Raw genomic sequence first — 10627 nt, forward strand, 5'->3', positions numbered from 1 at the left:
TTCACAAGTCAAGATTAATTTTTCAATAAACCGTCTTATGAATTGCACTTTACCCAGAAAACCTCGCACCTCCTTTTCAGTCCTCGGTGGTGGCATTTCTAAGATGGCCTTGATTTCGGAAGGATCGACCTCGATACCTCTCTGTGTGATCAGGAACCCCAGCATTTTCCCTGCTGTAACACCAAATGTACATTTCTGAGGATTCAGCCGCAACCGATACTCTCTGATCCGTTGGAAGAATTTCTGCAAGGCGGCGTAGTGGCCCTCTCTTTCCTTAGACTTGACAATCATGTCATCCACGTACACCTCAACCTCTTTATGGATCATATCATGCAAAATTAAGGTCGCAGCCCGTTGATATGTAGGTCCAGCGTTCTTCAGCCCAAACGGCATCACCCTATAACAATAGGTTCCCTACGGGGTGGTGAAAGCAGTCTTCTCCTGCTCTTCGGGTGCCATCAAGATCTGATTGTTGCCTAAAAACCCATCCATGAATGAGAGCAACGCATGCCCAGCAGTGAAGTCCACTCACTACAACAAAAATAGTCTTTAGAGACGAAAACTAATGACGGAAATTTTTTTTGTCACGAAATACGTATCTTTTAATGACGAAAATCATATTTTGTCTCCAAATGTATCATTTTTGGAGACAAAAATAAAATTTCGTCACCAATCTAAAGCATAATAAAAAAAATAGGTGACGAAATTATATTTCGTCATTATTTATATTTTTTTTGTCACCAAATATTTTCCCGCTAATATTTTCGGAGGGCGCCAAAATTAATAAACTTTTGGTGACGAAAAAATTGGTCACCAATTATAAAATTATTAATGACGAATATATTTTTGTCACCAATAATTTTAATATTTTAATATTATTTAGTGACAAAACTATTTTTGTGGCCAATATTTTTATCTTTGGTGAAGAAATAATTTTGTCACCAAAATATAATTTAATCACTAAATATTTTAGGGGGGAAATAAAAATGTTTTGGCACAATCGGTTCTTCTTCTCAAACACACACAATAATTTCTCGGTTCAAACCTATTTCACATACACACACGTTATACTTTCACACACAGGGCCCTCACCGCCGCTGCTACCATTTCCGACAGCCCTCACCGCCGACAGCCCTCCTTTCCTCACCGCCGCTGCTGTGCCGATGGGAGCACACCACCGCTGTTAGTCTCTCTCTGCTCCCTCTGATGTATTTGTCTGATGTATATACTCTGTATACATATAAACACTTCTTTGGAGGCTACAGATGCTCGAATCAGCTTCTTTGTATGTCAATGCACATCTAGGTGCTATCAAAGCACAAACACTGATACTTTCCAAGTCCTCTGTCTTCAAAATTTCCAGCCCATCCAATTTAGGTGAAACAGTAAAAATAGATATTAACATGAAAACATATTCATTGAACAAATGATACCTAGCAACTGCTGATCAGTTTCATGAAATTAGCCACATTACACAAAAGCAAAAAATACCCTTCCTCACTACAATAAAAATAGTTAAAGATCACACTTTGACAAATAAAAATATCTCACTTTTATTAAAAGTGTGATAAAAAAAATTAGATTGATATTTTAATCACACTTAATTTGATTAAGTGTGATAATATTTATTTTTTATGTCATTTTCCAATTAAGTATGATTACATATATATTTTTTAATCACACCTTCAATTAAGTGTGATTATATATATATATATATATATATATATATTTTAATCACACCTTGTAATTAAAGTGTGATTATATATACACTATTACAATAATACTTAATAATATCTATTTTTAATCACACTTTTTAAATAAGTATAATTATATATATATATATATATATGTTTTAATCACACTTTCTAAATAAGTGTGATTGTATAAAATGTTTTAATTTGATTTTTATATAAAATACTATTCCCAAATTTGTGCCTATTCTACCACAATTAAGAGAGCACGACTCTTTCCATTCCCAGATTGAATTTCACAAACAACACAGGTCTTCTCCTTGCCTTCTATTTCTGAAACGAAGAGTCTTTCTCCTTGCCTTTTGTTTCTGAAACGAAGCCCTATTTGTGTGTTTTGTACCCACAGTGTATAAATCTCACAGCTCACTCTTTCAACAACAGGAACACTCAACCCATATGTTTGTTCTTCATCTATGTGTGTTTTGTACTCCTTTTTCTCTATGTTCTGTTGCTATTTGTAATTCCATTCACTTTTGTATTTTTATGTTGTCACTGATGTGCTGCGAATCCGGACAACAAGGTATGTAAAATTCTTGTATTTCACTTTTCTGTCTTCTACGGAAGTGTTGAACTGATTGGTATGCTTTTCGTGTTTGTTAGTGCGTTTATCAAATTAGGCATACCATTTGTTTGATAATTTGCCTGACTAAAAATCAATGTACATGGAAATCGCGTAATGTTTTCCTTGACTGGTATATCTCGAAAGATCATGACAAACAATATGCATTAATTTGTTGTTCTTGGTTTCAAATTTGATAGAGACCTCATAGTATCTGGTGTCATTGGCCTTGATTTGTGATTTGGGGTCATTTAACTTAGGACTAGCCCAACCTAACCTTGTAATTGCAAAGCAAACTTTTATAGATACTGAATCAATTATCTGGTGTGCAATTTTGAATCTGGTTGCTGCCTGTATAAGCTTCTCTCTTTTACAATTATTTTTCTGTGCAATTTCCTTCATATTTGTAGTTTTGTTAAATTTGTACTTCTGGTACTCTTAGTCCTACTTGATACAAAACTTTTAGATTTTAATTCTCACACAATTCTGACATTAAATTCACCTGTAGTTTGGACAACTAAAGCTATGTCATTAACAAACAACATACACCACATGATCTCAGGCATCTTTTTGAATGGTGCCTCAGAATTTATTGCTTGTAAAGAAATAAATGAAAATACTTAAGTGGACAGAAAATTGTTGCTAGCATTGGATAAAAATAGTTACTCTTGGCTGTTTCTTGATTAGCTTTCTATTTTTGGGAAAGCTTTTATGTTAGTTTTGTAGAGTGGTCCTTCAATTTTAGCTTTGTTTTTTGTATTTCCCATTTTGGGACTAGAAAAGTGTTGCTAGCATTAGATCAATAGTTGCTCCTTTTGTTTCTAGATTAGCTTTCTATTTTCTGGGAAAGATGTTTTTATATGTTAGTTTTGTAGAGTGATCCTTCAATTTTAGCTTTGGTTTTTGTGTTTCCCATTTTGGGACTAGAATAGTTTGTCTACTTATCTACACTGCTTCCTCAATTCCTGTGATTTGCATAATTATCCTCAGTTAGTGTTAGTCTATTTTCATAGTTCTCATACCATGCTTGGAGTATTTTGGTTTGGGATGTGTCTAGCAATCCATGATTTGCTTTGCTCTACTTAATTTCTTACTGCATGGAGAAATGTAATTCTATTTTTTAGATATAGTTGTGCTGCCTGTAATTTTCTTTTCTTTTCCCTTTATTTTCATTACAGTAATGAATACCCCTTGTGAGAGTGCTGAGTACACTCTAAAACTTTATCTCTCCTCCTGAATTGTGGACCCTCTTTCTTAGAAAGTTTAGTACACTAGGTCGGCTGGTGTACCCATGGCATATGAATTTTTTGTCTCCCACTCCCTTGTGAGAATATTTAAAATACTCGGTTTCACCGAATATGACAAGGGTATGAGTGTGAATGTGTGTCCGACACCGTATTTAATTTGAACACTTCGATTATGTAATTTTTTTTGTTATATTTGAGTAAGAACTCACAGTTCTTAGTAATAGAATACTTTTATAGATAAAAGATAGAAATTTCATATTTTTCTCCTAGATCCTATCTAATTTCATATACATTTCTACATAATTAATAAATTACTATTGCATATAAAACTACCTCATCACATTCTGACCATGTGATCTAAATCAGCCTACTCCAATTGCCAAATTTTCTTAGTATCTACTATTTCTATACATTACTTTTACATTTTCCTAACTCCCTCTATCTTTGGATATTTATAGACTAGAACTGAAGGGTTCCATTCTCTAGGGGTCTATCAATCATTAAAGAAGTTACTGAAGCATGAGGATGTTTTAGGATTCTACAAGTAAGTTTAGGATTCTACAAGTGGTGAGGAATATATAATCACTTCAAGATTTCATTTTAGATTTATTGATTCTATGTATATTTGGTTTTATGACTGTAAAATATCTGACTTTGGATTTATTGATTCTATGTATGTGTCATATCGATATCATAATCCAAACATTTATACTAGTAACAATCAAAGTGGTTATTCTTTTTCTATTGATGCAAGAGATGAAGAGTCAGCTGTTTTCACCCTCCATTACCAAGCGAACCAGCCAAAAAACTAGGTTTTGGGAGGGGCAACATTAAACCATAATAGCTTAGGCACAAGCAAATTGGATCCATGTTGGTCTTCAGCCCACCTTCTGATAGCAGCCACAGAACTTTGAGTTGAGAACATGGAAGCAAGATCAAAGAGTTGAAGAAGAAATATGTTACAAGAAATGTGATCAATATAAGAAGAAATGCTCCTAATTTTAAGGTTTTCATTCTCTCTCTCTAGCTAATCTCTTTATGTAGACAGTGTATTATAGTGCTTGATATGAAGCATATTTCAAGTTTTAGCTATATATAGATCTCATGGTGGAAAAAATACATTGGAGACTTCAAATATTTTAATTTAGTGTTTCTACAAGTCAGGCTAGCAGCCATAGACTATTGTGTTAAATAATAACCAAAAGCCCCATTATTAGTTTATGAGTTGCACTATAGAGTTTTATGTGTACTTGACATCACAATTTTCATAACCATTAAAACACTCGGCAGCAAAACAGAGCTAGCAGCAGCAAGGCAGAATCAACAGCAGCAAGGCAAAGACTCACTCCCACACAGCACCTGGGCAGCTATTCATAGCAGCTAAACTAAAGCAAACACAAACCAGAATTTATAGACATTAACAGCAGGCAGACACGGCACCTGGATAGATTTACACAGCAGATCACATCACACTCTAGCAGAATGTGTAGACAGACCACCAGAGTTTAGCCTAACCAGTTCCATATTTGAGGTACCAACACAAAAACAGTATTAATGGAACTGTGACTGGAAAATATAAGAAATATATTAATGGAAGTATTATTTTCCTCTCTCTCTCTCTCTCTCTCTCTCTCTGTGTGTGTGGCTATGCAGGATACACACACATGGAAGCATTATTTTCCAAATATTTTAGATCTTATGGAAATTTAACTAAAAATATTAATGGAACTGTGACTGGAAAATATAAGAAATATATTAGGGGTTACAATAACAAAAAATCAAGTTGAAAACCAGGAAGATGCATGACCATATGTAGTTTTGTTCCTTGGAAATATTATTTATTCTTCAGAATTTTGAATGAAGTTAGTTTCGCTAGAACTTTGTTCTTTGATAATGATATATATTAGTGGTTCTACCAATATGTAACAGGAAGATGGTATTGATTTGGTAACTATCATAAAGGGTACTAGTTTTTATCGTCGTGCAAAATGTGTTGACTATGCCTCAGATTACAAGCCACCGAGCCCTTTTGAATTCACAAGCATATATGAATTGTACAGGTAACCGACATTTGCAACAAGCAAATAATTGAAATTTAATTGTTCACAAACATATATGCCACTTGTCAATCAACAGCATACCAGCAGTGCATATGCATGGGTCATTGTCCGTTCATTTTGTTTCTTGTGTTTCTGTGGGATTTATGATTATGCTGTCAGTGTAAAATGCTGACAGCCTACTTGTCTTCCCAAAAACATTTTATTGATGAGTTTGTGTGACTGTTGAAGCTGTTGTAGAATTGTTTTAAAAGTTAATCATTTATTGCTTTACAATTATGATGGATTGTAGATGGATTGAAGTGGCTACCAGTCCTGTGATGATCTCAACTTTAGAAAATGGGAAGATGGTGAGGGGCCTTGAAGGGATTCCTTCTGAGGGACCTGTCTTGTTTGTTGGCTATCACATGTTACTAGCGTTAGATGCGCTTCCAATGTGTGTCAAGCTTTGGGCTGAAAGAAAAATTCCTTTACGACCGCTGGCACACCCCATGATGTTTGAGAGGTTGCGAGATGGAAAATTACCAGATGTATCGGCATTTGATAAACTCAGAATTTTGGGTATAGTTCCTGTATCAGCAACTAACCTGTATAAACTTCTTTCTTCAAAATCCCATGTGCTATTGTTTCTAGGAGGCGTACGCGAGGCTCTTCATTGGAAGGTAACTTTTACTTCGATTCATCTACATGCTAGTGGTTGGATGTTTCGTTGTTTATAATTGAATTACACCATTTTAACTAACGCAGATTTATGCTGGTTTTTGACCCCACCCTGCTGCTTCTTCCTCTGCTTGCCTTAGATCATAAGTTTCATTTGAAACAAGAAAGAGTAATGAAATGGATGATAATCTATTTTCTTTCCACAAAATTTTATTTGACCAAGGATTGGTTGACTGTAATTCATAGAGAAATCTATTCTTTTTATCACTTTAATGTAATTTTTATTTTGTCAAAGTCCCTTAACTCCAAGGCTGTGTGAAGAACTTACACTTTCTTGATGTAAGGTAATTCTTCTACTCGGCATTAGTGTAGTTGATGTGGCTCAGTCATACACAAATATATTACTCTATTGTTCAGGCAAATGAAAACAAAACATCGATGTGGATCAAAATCAATCCCGGTCAAGGTACATAGCTCGGTGCGTATCACGAAAAATTTTGAGAGTGGAGAAAGTTCAGATTCTGATGGACAAGCTTCTTGGTTAGTATATTATGTTTCTATGCTAATTTAGTAGAAATTTCTTCTTCAACTAAGATAGTGAACTACGCACGTACAAGCCCGAGAAACATCACAAACATTGAAATATGCACGTGGCTCCCAATTAGGAAACTACTTTGACATTTGCACTATTCCAACATGCAAGCATGAAACTAAGTCGAAAACTAAGTCGAAAACTATTCCAACATGTAGGCATGGAACTAGTCGAAAAAATGTGCAACAGCCATGAGACGGCCTGAGAAACACCTCAAACACCTCGGGATGGACCAATGTGAGTTGTGAAAACTTACGGAACTAGCACGGGACGCCCGGTTTGAAAACTAAGTCAAAAAATGCACTTTTTCACACTTAAGCTTGAAAATAGGCCTTCGAGGGCCAAAATCGTGCAACAGCCATGAAACGGCCCGGGAAATACCTCAAACACCTCGGGATGGACCAATGTGAGTTATGGAAACTTACGGAACTAGCACGGGACTCCCGGTTTGAAAACTAAGTCCAAAAATGCACTTTTCCACGCTTAAGCTTGAAAATAGGTCTTCGGGGGCCAAAATCGTGCAACAGCCACGAGACGGCCCAGGAAACACCTCAAACACCTCGGGATGGACCAATGTGAGTTGTGGAAACTTATGGAACTAGCACGGGACTCCCGGTTTGAAAACTCTTAAGCTTGAAAATAGGCCTTCGGGGGCCAAAATCGTGCAACAGCCACGAGACGGCCCGGGAAACACCTCGAACACCTCGGGATGGACCAATGTGAGTTGTGAAAACTCACGGAACTAGCACGGGACTCCCGGTTTGAAAACTAAGTCCAAAAATGCACTTTTTCACACTTAAGCTCAAAAATAGGCCTTCGGGGGCCAAAATCGTGCAAAAGCCACGAGACGGCCCGAGAAACACCTCGAACACCTCGGGATGGACAAATGTGAGTTGTGAAAACTTACGGAACTAGCACGGGACTCCCGTTTTGAAAACCAAGTCAAAAAATGCACTTTTTCACACTTAAGCTCGAAAATAGGCATTTGGGGGCCAAAATCGTGCAACAGCCACGAGACGGCTCGGGAAATACCTCGAACACCTTGGAGTGGACAAATATGAGTTGTGGAAACTTACGGAACTAGCACGGGACTCCTGGTTTGAAAACTAAGTCCAAAAATGCACTTTTTCACACTTAAGCTTGAAAATAGGCCTTCGGGGGCCAAAATCGTGCAACAGCCACGAGACGGCCCAGGAAACACCTCAAACACCTCGGGATGGACCAATGTGAGTTGTGGAAACTTACGGAACTAGCACGGGACTCCCAGTTTGAAAACTAAGTCCAAAAATGCATGTTAAATTGTATATGTTATGGATAAGATACTAATTGTCTAACTGACATTTTTTTTTTTTTTTTGTGTTTCTTTTTTTTGCAGATTCGAGATTTGATATGGATGTGTTTGGTAATTTGGAGGGCTGATGGTAGCTCATTTTGTGTTTTTGTTCATCTTACCTTACATGTATTTTGGTTGTGTTGTAAATATTATATTTTTGTTAGTATTATGGGGCATGCTTGGTAATCCGCCCTTGATATTTTATTTTTGTTGATATTAGTAGACATGTTTTTTGTTGGATATTAGGAGATGTGTTTGGTAATCTGCATACAGTTGATATTATATTTTTGTGGATATTAGTAGGCATTTTTTGTGGATATTAGGAGACATGTTTATAATCTGCATGCAGTTCATATTGTATTTTTGTAGATAGTGCTAAAATTTGATTGTGATGTTTATGAAAATGAACATATTTTTGTATTGATTTGTAATAGATATTTTATTGAACGGGTTATTGAAATGCGCAGGGAATTGTTACTGAAAATAAAAAATTTCGGAAGAAAACAGTACTACCATTTTCAAAATTTTTAATTTTTATTAGTGACGAAATAAAAAATGTCGCTATTAGTTTTCAAAAAACATGACGAATAATTTTGTCACTAATGATATAGTACGAAACAAATAATTTCGTCATATTTGCTGAATATTTCGTCGCTAAATTGAAATATTTGGTGACAAAATATTTTGACATTGAATAATTTTCTTTTTTGCTCATTTTAGTGATGAATTTTTTTGTCACCTTAATCCATATCATTGGTGAGGAAAACTTTCGTCACTAAAATATATTTGGTGACGAAATATTTCGTCGCAAAAAATAATTAAAATAAAATATTATTTAGTTTTGTTGACGAAATTGGTGTTTTAGAGGACGAAAAATTCAACATTTGGAGACGAAGCATTTCGTCACCAAAAATGAAAAATAGGTGACGAAACTGTTTTTCGTCACCAGGTACTTTTTGTGACGACGTATAGGCCACGAACGTGGTGACAAATTTTTTTCGTCACAGATCACTTTAGTGACGAAATTTTGATGTTTGGAGACAAAATCAATCTGTCACCAAAGGCTTTTTTTGTTGTAGTGACTAATTCGTCGATATGCGGCAAAGGAAAGTCGTCCTTCGGACTGGCTTTGTTCAAATCCTTGAAGTCCACACATACCAAATTCTGCCGTCCTTCTTCAGCACTAGAACTATATTGGCCAACCAAGTTGGGTATTCAGATACTAGCAAGAACTCTGCGTCAATTTGCTTGGTGACCTCTTCTTTGATCTTGAGAGTCCAGTCTGGCCGGATCCTTCTGAGCTTCTGCTTAACAAGTCGGGGCCTCTGGGTCAAGAGGGATCCGGTCCTGTACAATCTCAGGATCGATTCCAAGCATGTCTTCGTAGGACCACGCGAAAACATCTTTGAAATTTTTTAACAAAACAACTAAGCGCTCACGCTCCTCCGAAGACAACGTGGACCCGATCTGGACCAGCCGCGGGTCCTTCTCAGTACCCACATTAATTGTGGTGATTTCATCAACCAAGGGTTTTACAAACCTCTCCTGCTCTTGATCAAGCAAATATTTTAAAACCAGAGGAATTTCTTCCTCGTCGTTTTCATCGAAATTTTGAAAGTCTTGATTAATGCAATAAATTAAGGGCACAGAAAAGTACTCGAAGGCCACAGCCGCACAATTCTCATTAATCACTTCCAAATAGCCTGATTCCTCTGTTACAACAGACTCAAAGGAAAAACAAAAAGATGACCTAGACAGAACTGTGGCATCCGGCTTGTCACCCCCAAGAATACCGGACTCAGACTCAGACGAGCTGGAACCTGATTCCGACTCCACAGACTCAGTGAAATCAGATTCCGGCTCACTACCTGACCCGGTGCTACTTGATAAGAAGCCCTCCCCGTACTGCCAAACGAGGGAGGGTGCGATGGATACATCCAAAATGTTTGAAGATGGGCTCACAGCCGCTTCATTCCCAATCATAGAAACTGAGTTATCCCCCAAGCACTCTTGTACGATCGGAGGATCTGAGAGTAGACAAGCCAGTGCTACCCCCATTTCAATTTATGTGCTCTCGGAATCCTCCTCCTTGCACTGCTCAGCCTCAGCTGGTGGGTCTGCCTGCTCTTCGGCAACATCATCCCCGGACAATTGCAAGTCAAAGAAAATCTCGAACCCCGGCAGGCACCGCCTCTCTGCATTTAGCCATGGCTCTGGAAAGCCGCAGAATCGAAAGTCTTCCCCCTCCTGGACAAAGCGTCCGTTCAGGGTGCCCTGGATAGGCCGGTGTACCAACTCATACGGCTTCCTGGCTTGCTTTGCTCTGGCTTTTCCGGCCATCTCTTTGCCTTCCATCACCCAATCCTCTTTGGTAGGCAGATAACCTAAGCCAAAGGTATGTGGGTTGTGTGGCACTTCGGCCAATGCT

At 37.3% G+C, this 10627-nt stretch overlaps 1 protein-coding gene across 7 annotated transcripts; it reads left to right on the forward strand.

Annotated features, from left to right (window-relative positions):
* Positions 1 to 1952: 1952 nt before the first annotated feature.
* Positions 1953 to 8547, forward strand: LOC145823375 (phytyl ester synthase 2, chloroplastic-like). 7 transcript variants are annotated; one of them, XM_082922919.1, is made up of 6 exons: positions 1953 to 2271; positions 4016 to 4101; positions 4312 to 4563; positions 5907 to 6276; positions 6692 to 6814; positions 8242 to 8547. In XM_082922919.1, exons 3-5 carry the CDS (start codon positions 4547 to 4549, stop codon positions 6746 to 6748), a joined length of 444 nt encoding a protein of 147 aa, XP_082779045.1. In that variant the 5' UTR covers positions 1953 to 2271; positions 4016 to 4101; positions 4312 to 4546; the 3' UTR covers positions 6749 to 6814; positions 8242 to 8547. The 7 variants fall into 7 exon arrangements, 3 of the variants coding, with proteins under 3 accessions (XP_082779045.1, XP_082779047.1, XP_082779046.1); XR_014365659.1 differs by lacking the exons at positions 1953 to 2271; positions 4016 to 4101 and adding exons at positions 4848 to 5088; positions 5465 to 5617 and having other exon boundaries at positions 4108 to 4563; XR_014365658.1 differs by lacking the exons at positions 1953 to 2271; positions 4016 to 4101 and adding exons at positions 4848 to 5088; positions 5487 to 5617 and having other exon boundaries at positions 4108 to 4563.
* The last annotated feature ends 2080 nt before the right edge of the window (positions 8548 to 10627 follow it).

This window comes from Camellia sinensis, chromosome 4 (genome assembly GCF_055761805.1).
Source record: "Camellia sinensis isolate YWXY chromosome 4, ASM5576180v1, whole genome shotgun sequence".
Taxonomy (NCBI): domain Eukaryota; kingdom Viridiplantae; phylum Streptophyta; class Magnoliopsida; order Ericales; family Theaceae; genus Camellia; species Camellia sinensis.